This window comes from Salvia splendens, chromosome 14, assembly GCF_004379255.2.
Source record: "Salvia splendens isolate huo1 chromosome 14, SspV2, whole genome shotgun sequence".
Classification (NCBI taxonomy): Eukaryota; Viridiplantae; Streptophyta; class Magnoliopsida; order Lamiales; family Lamiaceae; genus Salvia; species Salvia splendens.
In genome coordinates this window covers 28218861-28240103 of record NC_056045.1, presented here as the reverse complement: position 1 = coordinate 28240103, position 21243 = coordinate 28218861, and the positions used below count along the sequence as shown (strand labels likewise).

At 38.3% G+C, this 21243-nt stretch overlaps 2 protein-coding genes across 3 annotated transcripts; one reads left to right on the top strand and one right to left on the bottom strand.

Annotated features, from left to right (window-relative positions):
* Positions 1–6286: 6286 nt before the first annotated feature.
* On the bottom strand, positions 6287–8687 carry LOC121763683. Of its 2 annotated transcripts, XM_042159740.1 has the most exons (5): positions 8557–8687; positions 8407–8480; positions 8268–8322; positions 8104–8194; positions 6287–7007 (listed from the first exon to the last, which is right to left on the bottom strand). In XM_042159740.1, exons 2-5 carry the CDS (start codon positions 8417–8419, stop codon positions 6369–6371), a joined length of 798 nt encoding a protein of 265 aa, XP_042015674.1. In that variant the 5' UTR covers positions 8420–8480; positions 8557–8687; the 3' UTR covers positions 6287–6368. The 2 variants fall into 2 exon arrangements, with proteins under 2 accessions (XP_042015674.1, XP_042015675.1); XM_042159741.1 differs by lacking the exon at positions 8104–8194.
* A 4906-nt stretch (positions 8688–13593) lies between these two features.
* Positions 13594–14454, top strand: LOC121764463. The gene has a single exon (XM_042160476.1). The coding sequence runs from the start codon at positions 13594–13596 to the stop codon at positions 14452–14454; it is 861 nt and encodes a 286-aa protein (XP_042016410.1).
* Positions 14455–21243: the final 6789 nt, after the last annotated feature.

Sequence of the window (21243 nt, the reverse complement as noted above, 5' to 3'; positions counted from 1 at the left end):
CTTCATTACTAACGTTCATTTAGTTCATTATGTTGTGTTATTTTTCGCATTCATTACATACCGAATTTACATTAACTGAGAGACAATTATGTCATAACACATTACGAAGTAATAAACTGATGGAATGAAGCAATAAACTAATGGAATGAAGTAATAGCATGACTGAATGAAGTAATAAGATGTTTAACACAGTTAACATTATATTTCAATAAAATGTCACATTAACTTCATTACTAACGTTCATTTAGTTCATTATGTAGTGTTATTTTTCGCATTCATTGCATACTGAATTTACTTCAACTGAGAGACAATTATGTCATAACATATTATGAAGTAATAAACTAATGAAATGAAATAATAAAATAATGGAATGAAGTAATAGCATAACTGAATGAAGTAATAAGTTCACTACTACTGTTTGACGCTTAACATAGTTTACATTGTATTTCAATAAAATGTCACATTTACTTCATTACTAACGTTCATTTAGATCATTATGTTGCGTTATTTTTGCATTCATTACATACCGAATTTACTTCAACTTATGTCATAACACATTATGGAGTAATAAACTGATGGAATGAAGTAATATCATGACTGAATGAAGTAATAAGTTCATTACTACTGCTTAACGTTTAACAATAAAATTTGTTGTATCATTAATGTATTTCAATAACATGTCAAAATTACTTCATACTATACGTTTATTTAGTTCATTATTTAGTGAGTATAGTTCATTATTTACTCCAACAAGTTTTTATTGAATAAAAAAAATATATTCAAAAAAAATAAAAATAATAATTTAAAAAAATAAAAAAAATTAATTTTTTTTTTTAAAAAAACATTTTTATTTAATAAAATATTAAATTAATTGTAAATTAATCATACCATAAGATTAAGAAAAATGAGTGGCCCAAATTTAATCTCTAGTTCGGTCTTTAAGAGTGGATTTGTGAATAATGAGACTCTGCACTCCCAATTAATAAAATATTTTAAGTTACATACTAAAAAAGAATTACATATACTAATGGACGTAATAAATATTCCTCTTTGATTAATAATTACTACTATATAACAATTTCAAATATGAAATGGATTAGGAATGGAGATACAAAAATTTTGATTTATTTATTTGTACTATGAGAACTTGTTAGTATAATATTTAATACTCCACTACATCCGTTCCGGCATACAGGGAAACATTTCTTTTTGCCACAAATAGGAGTACAATATTACTTCCTCCCTTCCAAGGTAAATGTCACACTTTCCTTTTTAGATTGTCTCATAAATGATGTCACATTTCATTTTTAGAAAAAAGTTTCCTCTCACGTTAATATAAATATATTATTTTCTCTTTCCATTTAACACATAAAACAATCTTCTAAAATCTTGTGTCAATCTAGAAGTGTGACATCTACCTTGGGACGGAGGGAGTACCTAATTAGCTGAATTGAGAGAGACTAAAATAGAGTTGATGTGTTTTCCTTTTAACAAATATGTCGACTTAAGTGAAAAATTCCAAAAATAAAATGATTTCACATTGTTTGGGATAATATCTTTATGTACTCCACTTTTTATGGGATTTGTTTGGGATGAGAAAATGTGAAAAATACTAGAGTAGCCTTTAGAGTGTCCACTATAAGGTGGACACTTCACCCGGACAAGCCACTTTATTTGTCCATAGCCACTTCTTATTTGTCCGCGCCCACAAAAAAAAGTGTCCGCCACAATAGTGGACACTTTTTTTTTGTCCATAGCCACTTTTTACTTTTTCTTATTCTTTGTATATTTTAATTCAATAAAGATGAAAATTATCGGAATACCAATAATTCAAGTTTAAACCGGCTAATTGAATAAATTAAAATTGAAAACTGATCTTTTCGTTGTATTAAAATAAGGGGAAAATTATACAACGAAAATTACACAATTGGAAAATTAGACTAGATATGTCACGCGGTGCCGCCCCCTCCCCTACGTGCCCAGACCTCTTCAATCAAATCGGCTTGGAGCTTGTCATGTACTACGCTCCTGCGCATATCAGTGAAACGTTGGACCAGATATTCATTACTACGTGGTACACCCATCTGTATCGGCGCGGTGGCAACACCGTAACTTGTACTTGCACCCTCTTCCGGTGCCCAGCGCTCTGCAGCAAATCCTTCATCTTCAATTATCATATTATGCAATATGATACATGCTAACATGATATTGGCGACATCATCTTTGTGCCAAGATCGGGTCGGGCAACATAAAATGGACCATCGCGCTTGGAGCACACCAAAAGCTCGCTCAACATCTTTCCTGGATGCTTCCTGTTTTCTCACAAAATACTGTTTCTTCGGTCCAATCGGTTGGCGCACCGTCTTGACGAATACGGGCCAACGAGGGTATATCTCATCCGCCAAATAGTACCCTCTGTTGTACTACGTGCCGTTGGCAACGAAGCTGATTTCTGGACCTTCCCCCCGGCACTCATCGTTGAAGAGAGGGGATGACTGCAGAACGTTGATGTCGTTGTTCGAGCCTGCTACACCGAAATACGCATGCCAGATCCGCAAACGATAGTCAGCAACTGCTTCCAGAATCATCGAGGGATGTCTACCTTTGAAACCAGTAGTGAACTGGCCTTTCCACGCCACCGGGCAGTTTCTCCACTCCCAATGCATGCAATCGATGCTGTCTATCATCCCTGGGAAACCGTGCACCGAACCATGCATATCTAGCAGTCTCTGGAGCTCATCAGCGGTTGGCTTTCGTAAGAACTCCGGCCCGAAGACTTCCCGGATGCCCTTACAAAATTGACGAAGCACCGTAAGGCTGGTCGTCTCACCCATATGTAGGTATTCGTCGAACATATCAGCAGGTCCGGAATAAGCAAGCTGCCTAATTGCAACGGTGCATTTCTGCAAAGTAGAAAGCCCGACCCGGCCACTGCAATCACTCCGGAGAGTGAAGCATCTGTACCGCGCCGCCAATGTGGTAGCTATATGTGTGAAGAGCTGTCGCGACATTCTGAAACGACGACGGAAAATCTCTGGCGGAAAACGGGGGTTCTCGTCAAAGTAGTCTGCCATCAGCCGCTGGTGCGCTCCGGTGTGGTCTCGTGGGATTGTTCGCCGATGCTGAATCGCACGAGGGAGCGCCGCCTCCGCCAATTCCACCGCCCGCGCCGCAGCCTCCTCGTCGGCTTCCGTCTGCACCTCTTGAATAAGAGAATTCCACTCATCTTTCCACATATCATCCATTTTTTTCCTAGCAAATGAATCTACAAATTTTATAGAGAGAAAGCAAGACTAAAAAGTAGGAATGGTGTGAAAATAATGAGTGGAATGTGGTGTATTTTTAGGCAAATAAATTAAAAAATAAAATAAAATTTGTCCGGACGCGGCGAAACCGCCGCACTATAGATACGATAGCCGCGCCGGAAGGGCACCGCCGTGTCCACGCCACGAGCTCGGCGAAGGGCTGTCCGCCCCAAAAAATTTGTCCGCCTCGGGGCGGAAACATTTCGCACTATAGGCGGCTGCGGCTTAGCCGCGGCCGGGGCGGGCGCCGCGCCTCCCTTATAGTGGACACTCTTAGTGGTTTAGGGCATTCCCAAAAAAGTTTGAAAAGTACAAAGTGCAAAAAAGTGTAAAACTACCATTTCAAAAAAAAAAAATTCAACGATTAAGCTTTTTTTCTTTAAATGATCTGACATGTAGTATTAGAAAAGCAAAAAACTCTTCAAATTTCGGGGTACAGTAACAGTCGTACCGTTCCCATGTGACAAATATAGATGAATTGGAAAAAGAATGATAAAATTATTTTTATTCTTTCATTCATTTTAATAATAATTAAAGACTACTCATCGATTTATAATATAGGGTATCGATAAAATTCAAACTCATATATTGTATAAATTCTAAACTTTTCAACACAGTATCATTCAACGTCAACACAATGTAAATTCAAGATTTTGATATCAACACAATGTCAATACAATGTCAACTCAATTTCAACACATCATCAATCGTTGACATTGTGTTGAAATTTTGTTTTGTTGCTATTATTTTATCATCTATTGATATTTTCTAACGGTTCAGTATAATTTGGAGTTTGTACAATATTCAGAGTTTGCATTTGATCACATTACTTACAATACATGTGTAGTAAAATATTCTTCTATAAATTAGGAAAATAAATTAAATTTTAACAACTATAAAAAAAATAAGCAAAATAATAATTTGAAATTATCAGCTCAGTTACATAATAAAGTAAAAGTCTAGGTATCTATCAATATGTCTTTCTAAAGATTTAATCAATGGTTATCCATATAAGGGTTGTTCAGTTTGCAACATTATATCTCATAATTAAATATGTTTTGCGTTCGGTTCATGAGATTGAATCTCACAACTTAATTCTAGATGAATAATTACGTGATAATTAGTCATAGCCACCCCATCCAACTAAATACTCAACAATTTAATCATAGATGGATAATCATTTGATAATTAGTTATAAGTCACGGCTCCATCTAAAATAATCTCATAACTTAATCATAGATGGATTATCGTATGATAACTAATCGTGCTAACCGAACGACACAATATACTATATACTATTTGATAATTTTAAATAGATCTTTGTTAAACATATGTTTAAAATAAACAATAATACGTAATTTTGAAAGGTATGTATATAATTAAAAATACACAATTTTAATGAAAATACAAAACTATAAAAACAAGGTAAAATAAAAATCCATAATCATCAATTTATTATATTTAAAAAATGAATGAGAAACATGTCATAGAAAAAGGAGTGGAGTGTACGTGGATAACTTCATTAAATATAAGCATGTTCTGCAGTGAGGCTATATGTGTGCAAGTGCAACCACTAATGAAGATTGTTGTGAGCAATAAAGAAAGAGAGAGAACCACTAATGAATATTGTTGTGAGCAATAAAGAAAGAGAGAGAGATGTATCTTTATCCCAAGTTATAGAGTATTCATTATTTTGCTTCAGTACTGTTGGAAAACATTTAACACACGCACTCTGTACAAACTAGTGGTAATTGTTTCAAAATGTGTAGTTGTGATTTGTTAAAAACAATATTTCAATTTAGCCAAAAATAGCGCAGATAAAGTAAATAAGTTTATATTTTTATTATTTCATTTTCCTTCTTACTATTTCTCTACTACTACTATACAAATATACTATACTCCATCCGTCTCACATTACTTGAGACGTTTCTTTTCAGCACAAGATTTAAGAAAGTTGTATTTAATGAGTTAAATAAAGTAGATGAAAGAATAAAGTAAGAGAAATAAGTGAGAGTAAAGTAAAAGAAAGAATAAAGTAAGTGAGATTAGATGTTTTGTTTTTAGCCAAAAAAGAAAAATGACTCAAGTAGCTTGGGACAACCCAAAAAGGAATACGACTCAAGTAACTTCAAGTAACTTGGGACGGAGAGAGTATATTTAAGGGGTGTTAAACTTGCAAGATTGTATCACATGATTAAAATATGTAGTGTGTTTAGTTCATGTGATTCAATCCTACAACTCAATCCTGGATTGATAATCATGCGATAGTTAGTTATAGCTAATCCACTTTAACTAAAATAATCTCATAACTCAATCTTATATTATATCTTGGTATTATTTTATCTAGGAAACCGAAAACCACCTTATAATGTTAAAGGTTACACTAATTATCATATACAATCTATATCTCATACTTGGTTTCACAAGCATATGACGTTCTTACTCATCGTGATCCATTTATTGTTATACCACATTCTAGTGTCATCTGTCAGCTAAGACAAGAACTGACTTCGGACTGGTACTAGCAACCGTTCGCGATAACTTTTTCATATTTATCTAGATTGTGAATATTGTAATTAATTAATTACTTCTATAATCAATCAATCAACATAGAAGTACTTGTTTGTTATACAATTTTTATTTCCATGAATTTTAACCAACAAATTAAATAGTGATAAATGAAACCCTTTTCATAAGAAATTTCTTTTCATGATTTAAGTAAATAAGGATTTGCATCAAACATGCTTTTCTATATCTATATATATACCCTAAGAAAAGCAACAACGTCAGTCGACAGAGTTAGTAACTCATAAAGTTATTATGAATCTCGTGTAGGATTCGTCCGACATAAAAACTAGTACTATTATATTAGATTAACTACACACAACGCAGTTCGATTCTCTCTAGGAAAAAAATAATACAGTAAGAAAACTCGGAAAGTTATTTGTAATCAATACTAATCGTTGAGTGTGTGGGCAGTGTTCGTGGAAAAGTAATGGTAATAATGTCATTTGGAAACAACATAGAGGGCAATAAAATAATCTTTTTCAAAAACCCTCGTCCCTAAATCTCTCCCTCTTCTTTCTCCTCCTCCTCAGTCTCCCCAACACTCTCCCTATTCGGGTTCCATTCTTCCTCGAGAGGCTCCTCTTCTTCGTCTTCTGCTTCAGCACTCACATATGAAGGGGCCATCATGAGCATGTTCTCGATCTCCCTTCCCATCCTAGGAGGGGTCAAAGTACGGATCCCGAGCCTTGCTCTTTTGGGAGCGCGGGAGATATGTGGCTCCATGTCATAGCGATACTTCTGCAGGCGAGCTTGACCATGTGGGAAGGTCGGCGGAGGTGGGTAGCGTGGTGGTCCATCGCATGAAGCTGCTAACGCCGGAAGTAGCACCCCCATTAGGCCGCCCAAGTCTCCTCGCGGAGTGTACTCGGGCGGGGTATGCCACATGTACGGTTTTGCCGCTTGTGCTACCCATTGACTCCATGAGGGCGGTAGAGTGTGAATGAGCTTCATGATCCCTGAGTAGTGAGTGGCTCCCCCAAAAGCGTACGCGTCCATCCATAGGTCATAAAAGTTGGAGACATAAGTCAAGAGAAAGGTCCTCCCGTTCCACCCGTACTCCCAGTACTTCTCAACCGGGAATCTCTTGTTCCTTGCGTATCGGTTCCGCATCTGGGAATAACGATGGTTTGCCATCTACATAAAAGGAAATCTCATCATCAACTCAAGGATAGAAGAACAAAGAGGATATATGGCTCAAAATCAAAAGGATGTTGAGAGTACGATGCGTGCAAAGATGGATATATATACAAAACCAAAATACGACATGATAAACATATTCGCATTTCATTCCCATCGATAAAATAGTTAGGACATTGTCCTTATTTAAAAGAAAGTCCACCTCGAGTGCTTAATTCTCGATTAAAATCTTTCCCTTACAATCTCGGCTCATTTGCGAGGATTCACCTTTAGAAGTTAAAATAATGCATAGATAAATACAAGGAATCAATCAATAATTAAGATGCATGTGTCCTATGGACTTGGATTACTTTTAACAATCGGTTTACGAATTTTCCCAAACAATTATTTTAGAATCAGCCCAAGGAATTTAACCCATCGGCCCAACTCCAAATTAAACTTATACATAATTGGCCCAAATAATTAAAAAGGAGGGATTAGGATAGTTGTACTTAAAAAGAAAAAGAAAAAATTAAAGAAATATACTCCCATTCCAGCCTACACGTTTCGCTCCATTTAAAAAAAAAACACGTACTGCATACTCCCTTCACAATATATACCAATTAAAATACTCCTTATTTAAACTAAATCAAATTGGCATGAGGAATAAATAAAAGAAATACCCCCAACTTTACTTTTAGTCAAACACAAATAAATATTAAAGTCATAAACCATTTAACTATTACTCCCATATGCGTACTCTCCCCCAAAAATGGAGTTTCAAAACCCATCGGACTCATCCTCCCTTTGAAACAAAAATGAACAGAAACTAGAACTCCCACACCCATAGCTCTCGTCGATCTCTCTCCAACGAAATCGAAATCAGATCCCCAAAATTTTTCCGCTGCAGGGTCGTGGTTCGCGTTCGCCCGTTTCCACCCCCCGATTAACCCTGCAGACAAGTTATAACTTTCGATCTTTAAAAGTTTGTTCATTTACTCGTTTTGCCTTGATTTCCCGATTATTAGATGAGTTTCAGATTGGGGAAAACGGCAGTGTACGATGCATGGAATGCGACAGTGTGAAATTGGAATCGGGTGGGAGAAGTGTATACCTCCGAGAGAACAGATTTGTAAACTTGGTGGGTGGAGATGTCAGATGTGTGGGGGGTTTTGGATGAATAGCCTCTGTTCTCACACACGTTTCTATCAAAGAAGGAAATTGTATGTTGAAAAGGAACTTGGAAAAATTCATCAATAATCTGTGGTTAGGGATTACCTTCCAAACAAGATTGAGAACGGCGAAAGGATGACGATGGGGCTGCTTCCGACCTCTGTTGAGAAATTTCATGAGTAGGGAAGTGTGTAGTTTAGGAATTAGAACAATAGGTATAGAGAAGGCAGATTCGTTGAATTACCGTAGTCGAACATAGACTGTCAAAGGGGGAAGGGGTTGGACTTAGTTCTTCTCGGTTACTCCCTTCTCTTCTTTCTGCCATGAAAATCCCACAAGCATGAACACATAGGAGAAGGGGTTGGATGACAGATTGAAAAGGGATAGAAATTACCTCTGGTTAGAGTGGAAACTGGAAAGCAATGGACTATGAAGGATGTAGCTATTTTGCTGTAAATATAGTTTTGATGTTTCACATCCAATCACGGGCTTCACACCTGATCATTTTATTACAATGGACATGTCACGTTAATTCTTTTCCTAGCAATGATACAATAAACTTTTGTAATATGGTTTCTATATTTTTCCTATTATAACTTAGAATTTGATTATCTGTCCTCATTTATATCTTTTGTGCAAATGGCTACTTTTGATTCCTTAATTCATCACACTTTGCACATCGGAACAAAATAAAATAAAGATGGTATATTTAATTGATTAAGAGTGTCCACAATGGTAGTCCCCTAGTCCCAAATAAAAATTATTTTTTCGCATTTTTATAGAGTAAAAATGGTGTGTGAAGTGAAAATAAATGGAAATAATATACATAAAGAATTTAGGGAAAAAAAATAGTAATAAAATCCGAGCCCAAGGGCAGCGGCCCTCGGCCCTCCTGCAATGGAGGGCCGCGCCTCGGGCCCAGGGCCACGAGAGGGCCGTCGCCGCGCCTCTCCCTTGGTCGCGCCCAAGGGCCACGCCTCCCTCACCCCTCACAGTGGGGGGCCGCCCCTGAGACATCGCCGGGCCGAGGGCCGCGGCCCTCCCACTGTGGACACTCTAATAAGCCATTGCTAACCCAAACATCCAACGTTTTGATTAATTAGAGAAAATCTTAATGACATTAGTATGCTTGAGATCTAAGTTAAAATGTTTGATATTAGAGAAATCTTCATGATATTATTATTATTTAATTAAATAAGTTTTAATAGTAAGCTGGATATCTAATAACTGATTTTTTTATCTAATCTTTTTATTTATTAGAGAAGTCCTAATGACGTTATTATTTGATTAAATGATTTCTTGAAAATGCTTAAAATCTAATATCACAAACTAAATATATCAATTAGGAATTTATTTTCATCAAATGTTACGGAATCTATGTTCCACATCATCGATTGTGAGAACAACTGAAATGAGTTCAGACTAGTGTTTTGGGTTGAGTTATCTTGTTTGGTATGTATCATTGGTGCTTTCATTAAGAGCCCAAACGACTTGGAGCAGTGGCCGGGCAACGAACTCGCCGTGACCAATGAGTACGTTTGGGACCGATCGGAGTGATGACCCATAGAATGGTGGCAGGGCAAATAATCCGCCGTGACCAACGTGGGCGTGACCAATGAGAACTCAAAGTGGTGACCTGGCAAAGAACCAACAAGGACGTTGGTCCTTAAAGGAGGGTTGAATGTTACGGACTCAATGTCTCACATCAATTGTGAGAACAACTGGTTTATAGTATATAGACTAGACAAGCTATCTCTCCTACCAGACTGATCATTTGAGCTGAATTTTCCTGTTTAATCTGGATCATCAGACCTTTTTGTTTGTTAGAAAAATCCCAAATCACTATAAACCAAACAAATACTCACCTCCATGAAGTTTTTAACGTTGTAGAATTAGTAACAAATTATATAAATTACAAAAACCAAATAAACACTCACAAATTGAATACATTAATTTGCTTTCAATAAAATCCAATGAGTAATTTACGAAATTTGAAGGTCAAATATTCTATGGTGATAGAATGTGCAAGTTGTCATGATTTAGGAACTTCAATATCAATACTCTGTTTATTTTATTAATGCATATTATTTTCATAATATTGATATTAATATTGTACCATACGATTATGTAAGAAAATGAAATGGAATTGATTAATTAGACATAAAAAGTGACATCTGCATGCCACATACCATATATGATAGTAGTAGTAATATTTATTGCATCACATATTACAGTCAAAGGGTTATTAACATTTAACCATGAAAAAATAGACATTTCATAAAAAAAGTGGTGTGAAGCGATCTTTAGTTCTTTTAGTAGTACTGCTATTTTTCTCCCAAGTTTAAGAGATCTTGTCATCTTTAGTTCTTTTAGTAGTACTGCTATTTTTCCTCCCAAAAGTTTAAGAGATCTTGTGATTAAATTTCAAGTGATGTGCTATCTATATATTTGATGGAATGTGAAGTGACTTAAACGGCAATTATGCTAACAGTTATATGGTGGTTATGGAGTAAAAGCAATATTAATTATTTCAGAATACTGTGTTCAAGATTTTTGTACTAATTATTTACTAATTAGATGATGTGAATCCACAAGTCTCGCATCATTTGATCAACCCCACCAAGGACATTCATCGACCAATGACGAGGACAATGGAAAAGAAGATGCAAGAAGCCTTAAGCACGTTCATCCGTGTAATAAGCTCCTTCGAAGAGAGTGCTCAAGTAGGGGACGAACGGAAGCTCAAAATGGTGCTCAAGGCCTCGTGGGAAGAGCGACGCCCGTCCGGACATGTCTTTTGGAGTCATCCGCGCTTCAATGCGCGACTTTCGTATAATGGTCATAACTCTCTCATCCGGACTCCGATTGGGGCATGCAAGATACTCACACGAAGCCCTTTCGAAGACGAAGACAATGCTTTTGGAGGACTCCAGAGAAAACGCCCGACCGGGCGTTTTGCAAGGGGAAAACGCCCAACCGGGCGTTCTGACAGTTTTTGGCCGTAAACTCCAGAGAGTTCGTCCGACCGGGCTTTTTGCAGGACAAAAAACGCCCGACTGGGCTTTTTGCGCGACTTGCATTTTTGGACTCCTTTTGTCTATTTTATTTAGCACTTTTATCCTCTTGTATAAATACCCATGCCTAGGGTTTTTGTCATTAGACTTTGAACACTGTTGAAGAACAAAGACTCCATTGTGAGCACCCATCTTCATTTTGAAGATTTATTAAAATCCCTTGTGGTTGCATTCAAATCTATTGCCGGGCTTAGGTCGAATGTTAAGGTATGCTTGCTAGTTCTAGTGTTGCTAGTTGGTGGAGCCATTAGGTTTTTGTTTGTAAAAGTAGTCATTGGGTTTTCTTTCTTGAGCTTGAATCTAAATCATAACACTTATCATCTTCTTCTTCCTTCCACATCTTTTCATTGTTATATTTCTTGTTTGGGTTGTTGGGTATCTTTGCAAGAACAAATCCAGTCAACATATGTTTCTTGAATCCACAAGATTCACATTATTTGGTATCAAGAGCCATTGGTTCTTGTTTTTGTAAGTTAGAGGAAAAAAAAGAAAAGGAAAAAAGAGAACTTGTCAAAAAAAAGAGTCATACTTCAAAATATATCCATGGGCTTTAGCTATAAATTGTTATATGTGTCATTGGGTATGTCAATGTGATTATTCCAAAGTTGTAGACCAAAATTACATCAATTGTTGGGTCTATTGTTGTTGAGTGAATTTGTGCACACAAAGTGTTTGTTGTTTTGTCCCTTTGACCTAGCATCTTGCTTTCACTTACCTGATGGCTTCTAAGGCTAGTAATTACTTGTCTAGTTGTGTACCTTGTTCGTGGATTGTGCTACCTTTGCGATTAACATCATCGAGAGCAAGTGAGGGAGAGTGTCCTAACCACAAATTTTCTAAACCTTCCGAGTGACATTGGGTGCGAGTTTGGGGAGGGGATTTTACATTGTGGGAAGTGAGCTCCTCACTAAAACCTCCATTCTCGGGTGTGTGCGTTTTTTGTGTGTTACTAACAAGAGCGACTTGTCCCTAGCTTTGTGAAAATTGTTTTGTAGGTACTCAAGATGGTGTACCCTAGAAATACAAACTCGAGGCACAACTCACCCGTAAGGGAAGTTGCTTCCTCTTCCGAGGGAACTACAAAGGAGATATTTTCCATCATTATGAAGGAGTTACGTCGGGTGCGAGGGAATATGAAGGAGTTACCCTGAATATGAATGCAATGCAAGGAGATTTCACGGCACTTCATGGGAATGTCGCTATCCTAAGGGAACATATAGAAAACAATTACTCATTACCATCTAGTCGTCATGGCGGAAGTAGGGGAGAACAAAGTTCTAGAAGGAGTGATGCTATATACTCTAACCACCCAAGTGAACATCATTACTATGATATGGAGGGATGGCACGAGGGCGCATGGCAACATCATAATGGGAGAGGTGGAGGATATGGCGCCAATCGAGGTCGTGGAAACAATCGAGGTGGGCACGAGAGGGGATGAGACCGGTATGATGACCCATCAAGGAACTTCAAACACATTATTCCAGAATTCCATGGGAAGTTTGAACCCGACACCTACCTAGAGTGGGAATCCCAAGTTGACAAGATATTCTCCTTACACAATTACTCCGAGGAGGATAAAATCAAACTCTTCCTAGCCGAATTCCGGGGGCATGCCAACACTTGGTGGACCGAACTTATGAGAAATAGGCGAGCCGCGAGGAAGGGGAAAGTGAGGTCACGGGTCGAGTTGAACAATCAAATGAGGTCTACATTTGTGCCTAAGTCTCATTACCACAAGTTAAGAGGAGAGTTGCAAGACTTGAGGCAAGGCAATAAAAGTGACATGGACTATTACTACGAGTTGATAGCTCTAAAGGGAAAAGTGGGACATGAAGAGAGTGAAGAAGCTACTCAAGACCGCTTCATTCACGGCCTCAACGTACACTTGAAACATAAGGTCCAAATTGAAACCATGAGGGGCATGACCATAGACGAAGTCGTTGGGTTTGCCGAGACATTTGAGAGACAAGGGAAAGATAAGGTCCGTGAGCAAGGGTAAGGTGACCACCCAACACACCTCGGCGGGGGCCGGTGGAAGTAGGTAGAGTGCACCCCCTAGGAAGGAAGGGGTAGACCATTCGGCTAACCCCATCAATAAGACCCCATTGAAGGCATTACCGGCCCCACCACCGGCAAAGGGGGCTGAGCAAGCGATTGAAAGGAGGGCCCAATGCTTAAAATGCAAAGGGTATGGTCACTATGCCCGGGAGTGTATCAACCAACGGGTGATGGTGATAGGGCAAGATGGGAATATCTAAAGTGAAGATGAAGAGGGGTCGGAGGGCGGCGGAGACAAGGAGCTTTGTCCAAATACTAATATTGAGTTTTCAAGTGAGGAGGAATTGACCGAGAGAATGAACAACTTGGTGGTCCTACGGGTGCTAAATGTACAACCAAGGCAAGAGGAACACAAGGAACAACATGCTAACATCTTCTACATGAAGTGTAAGGTGTTAACCAAAACTTGCTTGGTAATCAACGATGGAGGAAGTTGCACCAACGTGATTAGTGACAAGCTAGTCTCCAAGTTGAAACTTCAAGAGTTGAAACATCCAAGCCCTTACCGGCTACAATGGTTGGGAGATAGTGGGGATCTCAAGGTCACTACACGAGTCACGGTCCCAATGAAAGTGGGCGAGTTCGAGGAGGAAGTGCTTTGTGATGTCATTCCAATGTCCGCTTGCCACATACTACTTGGCCGGCCTTTGGAATACGACAACAAGGTGATGAAGGATGGCTACACCAATGAGTACTCATTTGTCTACTATGGAAAAAAGATTCGATTGAAGCCTTTGACTCCTAATGAGATTTTTGAAGCCCATAAGCATTTGAGCAAGGAGCATGAGAGGGAAAAAAGGCTTGAGAGAGATTGTGAGGTAAAAAAGCCAAGTGAGTGTGGGGTTGGTGAGAGAAAGTCCAAAGAAAAAATGAGTGCTCCCCGTTCCACTTCCGAGAGAAGAGAGTGTCTCTTGGCTACTAAATCCGAGCTTGGGTGGGCACTAAAGAGCCAATCTCCTTTACTCATTGCCATTCTAAGGCAAATTTGTTTGACTAATACTAACCTTGAGGAAATTCCAAAAGCTATTCAAATTGTTTTGCAGGAATTTGAAGATGTGTTCCCGGAAGAGCTTTCCAATGAGCTACCACCAATTAGGGGAATTGAACATCAAATGGATTTCTTGCCGGGGGCGTCTTTACCGAATCGGCCCGCCTAGAAGGCCAATCCGAATGAGACTATGGAGCTGCAAAGGCAAGTTGAGGGACTCATTGCCAAAGGTTTAGTTCGTGAATCTCTTTCTCCTTGTGTCGTGCCGGTCATACTTGTACCTAAGAAAGATGGTTCTTGGCGCATGTGTATTGATTGTAGAGCCATTAATAAAATCACCATTAAGTATAGGCACCCTATACCTAGGCTTGATGATATGCTTGAAGATTTATGTGGTGATACTTGTTTTTCTAAAATTGATCTTGCTAGTGGCTATCACCAAATTATGATGAAAGAAGGTGATGAGTGGAAAACGGCTTTCAAAACTAAATTTGGGTTGTATGAGTGGTTAGTCATGCCTTTCGGTTTAACTAATGCTCCTTCTACTTTCATGAGATTAATGAACCATGTGCTTAGGCCTTTGATAGGAAAGTTTGCTGTGGTTTGTTTTGATGATATTTTGATATATAGCCTTAATGTCGATGAACATGCTAAACACCTTAGGGAGACACTTTTGCTTTTGAGAGGACATAAGTTGTATGCCAAGTTGCCCAAATGTGTGTTTTGTGTTAATGAAGTTGTTTTTCTTGTGTTTGTCGTGGGGAGGGATGGTGTCAAGGTGGATGAGGAAAAGGTTCGGGTCATAAATGAGTGGCCTACACCTAGGAATGTTAGTGAAGCTCGTTCTTTCCACGGCCTTGCTAGTTTCTATAGAAGGTTCGTAAGAGACTTCTCTACCAAAGCCGCTCCTTTGAATCATCTAGTTAAAAAGAATGTTGTTTTTAATTGGGGTAAGGAGCAAGAGCATGCTTTTCACGCTTTGAAGCACGATCTCACACATGCACCTTTACTTGCTTTACCCAATTTTAAGAAAACTTTTGAATTGGAGTGTGATGCTAGTAGTGTGGGGATTTGGGGAGTTTTGATGAATATATAATAATTCAAATTTATAAAAATAAAAGTATTATCTACGTATATAAAACAAATTGAATATATATGTAACAACAATTAAATATTAACAAATTTGATCAAAATTGGCAAATAATTCAACACATGTCGATTTAGAATAGATATTTTGAAATTTAAATCGACTTCACACTAAAATTTGCATTAACGGGTTGAGTTATTAAATTTCAAATTTACGTCGTGGCAATATAATATCCATTTTCTTTACACAGAAATTTCTCGCACCACAAATATTAACAAACTTTATTATTGCTATTCGTATTAATGTTATAAATTTTATCGTACAATAATGACGATGATAAATAAACGAACCTAACATTTCTATTTTGTTCTTTTCTTTCATTTTGAATTATATATATAGCCACACCGACCTTAGTCACTTTTAACGGTAAATTTTATGTCACAAATTGCACAATATCCATTAACCAAATTTCCGTATAAGTAAATCACAAGCTAAAGAAAAATATATATGTTGCTGCATGATATATTCAATAACTTTAAAGTTTGAATTTACACTAGAAAATTAGCCTTGTTGCTTGAGGTAACTCGGTGGACGACTTGTTTTGTATTTGTGTACAATTATTGTGCTAGGCACGAGCCCTTTTAAATCAACTCGTTTTAACATGTAGCATTCGAAGCTTGATGCAGCTCACAACCTAGTGATTTGCCTAATTAAATAAATTTATTCAACTTGATTATCTTTTGCCTAATTAAATGGACCGTGTATTTGTCTAGCAGTTTATGGTGCTCTTCTAGCCCAAATAGTATGAAATAAAAAATTACATTCCCTTCATCCCACAATAAAAGTCTTATTTTGTCATTTTCATCCATCCCACAATAAGAAGTATATTTCATTTTTACCATAAATAGTAAGTCGGCTTATATTCCACCAACTTATTCTATTCGTATTCTACTAACTTATTTAATTAACCTCATTTTTCTTTACATTTTTTAAAATTCATGCCCAAAACCAAATAAGACTTCTATTATTGTTCGAAGGGAGTATATAATTAATATAGGAAAGTCTTGTATTCCACCAACTTATTCTACTCAAATTCCATTAACTTATTTAATTAACCGAATTTCTTTTTACATTTCTTCAAATTCGTGCCGAAACCAAATAAGACTTCTAGAATGGGACGAAGGGAGTATATAATTAATTAATATATGAAAGCCTTGTATTCAATCTTGATTTCTTCATCTTTTTCATGATGCCACTATTTATAATGGAAGGAATAAGAAAAACAACAAACTCCATAAAAACAGGAAATCTTAACAAACTACACCCTTCAACCATGCAGGTTTCTAATTTTTTTTATCACAATCAAAATTCTAACCACAAGAAAACAACCACAGAAACTCAAAGCACTAATGAGGTAAACAATTTCTAAATTTTATGTGATCTTCTTTATTTATTAGGTATTGTTTTTCATGCTATAGACAATGTAGTATGTACATTAATCATTTTATTAATTTTGCGATGAAATTGGTGATTGAGTTTTAACAATGACAGGTATCAATTCAGATATATCCTTATTTAATCTTGGTTGTTTTGGTTGATCCTTAAGTGATGAAATGCCATCGTCGATAACTCGGACTGAAGGCTCGAAGTTGCTATAATTATATGTCGCACCCTCAAACTGGAAATCATGGATCCCCCATTGCTAGTATTAAATACAAAGCAATAAACGAGGATGTGTTGATAGAAATTATGTTGCGTCTGCCCATAAAATCTTTGTTGAGACTCAGAACTGTCTGCAGATTCTGGCGTGACGTTATCGATTCTCCATATTTCAGAAAACTGCACACTCTCAATGACAACAACCTGCCAGATGACACAGTATATATACAAATTTCTTTTGATCATGATGATGATATTAAGCCGAACAAAGTATTAGTAAATCTCCAACTCCAACACAACCACAAGGATTTAATGTCATATGAATATGCTAACATCTATAGGGAATTAGTACCTACGATAGTTGGGTCGGTTAAGGGTCTAATCTGCATTAACCCCAGGAATATTACGATTCCTATAGCTATATGCAATCCTTTTCTAGGCCAAGTCAAGAATCTCCCACTTACATCTTTTGGCCCCTCATGTAAAATAGGACAACGATCCGTTGCAATTGGTTTCGACGAAGATTACAAAGTGGTGCAGGTGCTTACGTGTCTTAAGCACCGATGTCTCCATGCTCAACTGTATTCAAGGACGGCAGATTCTTGGAGGGAGTTGGCCGTAGAATGCAGCATCACTTATAGAACTGAATTTTACGAGGTTAGTCCCATAAAATCAAGTTGCAAGAATGGCCACTTTGCGCACTGGTGTATGGGAGGGCATGGTTTTACGTCGAGAATACTGTCCTTTGACATGAAGAATGAAGTGTTTCGGATAATCACGTTGCCAACTGTTTTAGGTGAGTGTTCGATTTTCGCAGAAGATGAGCACTCATTTCGCTACTTTAGCTTTGGATGTCAGACTGGTGTTAGATTTGTCAAGATTTGTGAGTCGAGATGTGAAGAAAGCAAATTCAGTTGGAATCGTGTGATGATTGATGCGTCAGTGCCCTTTGCGGCACCTGATCAGTGGAGGGCTGGTTTTGTGTTTTTCGAGCTCCAGTCCTGCAAATGGGGATCGTTTGTTTATGATTATCGTGCACGTGAGTTCGTCTGCAGGCATTACTTGCCATCGTCGAACTCAAGGTTTATTGAGTGCAGAGGGAGCTTCGTTTCAGTTTGAGAAATTGTCCATGATTATTTCCTTCTAGGATTTTGACCTGTTTTCTCTTCGAATTATTTTTCAATAAATTTACAAGAATCGATCATTTGAACTTTATTTCAATATGATATAGGAGTATCTTTTTTTAGGGAAATAGAAAAAGTATTTTCTTCCTTATGGACTATATATCTGAATTTCACGCACCACAAAATATTAATAAACGTTATTATTGCTACTTGTATTATTTTTTTTAAATTTTATTATAATAATGACCATGATAAATAAACGAACCTAACACATCTATTTTGTTCTTTTTTAACGGTAAATATTTTATGTCACAAATTGCACAATATCCATTAACCAAATTTCCGTATAAGTAAATCACAAACTAAATAAAAATATATATTGCTGCATGATATTCAATAACTTTAAAGTTTAAATTTACACGTTTAATGTCACAAGTTGCACAATATCCATGTTTTTATGCAAAGTCATTAAATACGTATAATTATTTGGACCAAGAGGTTTGACTCTGTATGTTTGGACCACCAACCTCGTCTAACAGTGTGTGCTATTAAAATTTTCTTCAACAAATTATTTTAAGAAGAAAAAAAAAACTATGCTACTATGGACGATAATCAAGATATTACATGGAACTAGGTAGAGATCAGTACTTAATTATTTTAATTTTTAATAGAATGGAACGTGGATCATATTACTTGAAAATATTTTTTTATTTATTTTATTTGTGTAAGTCTGTTCTTTTGAGTCTAGTACTAATTCATTTTGCGTAAGAGCATCCATAATAGGAATAGCCCAGCCATAGTCTAGCCACAAACTCCCCCTGGCACATCAGCAGTACTAAAAACTCCTCCTGCCACGTCATCTGGAAAAGCAATAGCCTAGTCATAGCCTAACCACAATAAATAAAATAATAAAATACAAATAATTAACAATCACACAAAATACGGAATTAAATTTGCGACACGGATACGGGAAAATTCAATAATTTTATTTAAATTAAAAAAAAATTTACATTAAAAAAATTACATAATTAAAAAAAAAACTAACGCCGTGCAGTCCTCCGCGCCCACAACTCTTCAATTAAATCCTTTTGGAGACGAATATGAGCATCGACTTGGCGCATGTCGGCATGTGCTTGGAGGAGGCCGACTTCATCGCGCGGTACCCCCCTTCGTACGTTGGGGGCGGCCACGCCGTGGCTTGGACCGGCTTCATTATCGTCGTTGGCCCAACTAGTCAGTTGTACACCTTCATCTTCGACAATCATGTTGTGCAGGATAATACAGCGCGTACATTATAGGGGCAATGCAGTCGACATGCCACAAACGCGTTGGACCCCTAATTGCCGCCCATCGAGCTTGGAGCACACCAAATGCGCGCTCCACTTTCTTGCGCCCCGACTCCTGCCGTTCCGCAAAGTAGGCCTTCCTCTCATCGGATGCGCATCTGATCGTCTTCACAAAGACGGGCCACCTAGGGTATATCCCATCCGCCAAGTAGTAGCCCATATCATGCTGGTTGCCGTTGGCGACAAAACTGATTGTCGGACTGACGCCCTGGCACTGCTCGTTGAAAAGGGGCGACGAGTTGAGGACGTTGAGGTCGTTGTTCGACCCGACTACCTCAAAATACGCATGCCAAATCCACAGCCGGTAATCAGCTACGGCCTCGAGGATCATCGTGGGATTCTTTCCCTTGTAGCCGGTCGTGTAGAACCTCTTACAGGCAGCGGGACAGTTCTTCCACTCCCAATGCATACAATCTATGCTGCCTAACATACCCGGGAACCCATGCTTCTCCCCGTGCATCTGCATCAACTCCTGACAGTCTTCGGGGGTAGGTGTTCGAAGGTACTGATCACGGAATATTTCAACCACGCCCTGACAGAAAAACTTCATACATTGAAGGGCAGTCGTCTCACCGATGTGGAGGTACTCGTCCCACATGTCTGCCGCGCCTCCGTAGGCCAACTGCCTGATTGCCGCAGTGCACTTTTGAATAGGCGTGTGGCCGGGTCTGCCAGCCGCATCATGCCTGAACCGGAAACACATATATCGACTCCCCAATGCGTCAACAATACGCATAAACAGGGCCCTGCTCATCCTAAATCACCGCCTGAAAAGGTTGGCCCCAAACCGCGGCTCCTCTGCGAAGTAGTCTTCATATAGCAGCTGATGTGCAGCTACGTGATCTCGATCAATCACTGCTCGGCGGTGGACAACGGGTCGAGGTCGAGGTTCCTCCGGCTGCATGGCCCTTTGTAGCAGTCGGTTTATCTCACGGGACGTATAGGCCTCCAACTGTTCGTTCATTTTCCGTTCGTACTCCTCATCATCCCCACCACTACCACCACTACTACCACCCGCGTTGCTCATTTCGTGTTATTGCTCTTGTACAGAAATTAAGTCAGAGAGAATACTCGTTAAAACAAGCGGTGTGAATGAAAATGACGTGCAAATCGCGTATATATAGTGTTTCGAAAAAAAAAATTTATTTCGGGCCGCTCGCTGCTCGCCGATCGGGAGCCTGCAATGGCGGCGAGCGCACCGCCGAGCGGATCGGCGAGCGCACCGCCGAGCGGATCGGCGAGCGCCCGGGAATCGGCGTGCGCTCGGCGATTTTTTCGCCGATTCGGCGCTCGCCGGTCGCAATGGTTCGGCGAGCGCACCGCCGAGCGCCGGATATCGGCTAGCCGATGCGCTCGGCGGCATTGCGGATGCTCTAAGGCCAACAATAAATGGATGATTTAGATAAGTTAACTTTGATATTACAATATTTCAGGTTTTAAAAATGTACACAACTTATGTTTTCTCTTGAATGATTTCTAGCTTTGCAAAAAAAAAGTTTAATTAATGTTATTTTGAAATAATATAATGTCAGAATAATGAACGAACTCAATGGAATCTTTAAGTGTGGATTAGTTAAATTGAAGTGATTGTCTTAAAAGCTCTATAACTCTGTTAGTGTTAACTTCATATATTTACAATATATATGAAGGAGGAAATTACAAATCAACTCCTATAACAAGGAGGAAATACAAATTGCGCCTCCCAGGGTTCGAACTCGAGACCTCCAGGAGGGCCTATTTTA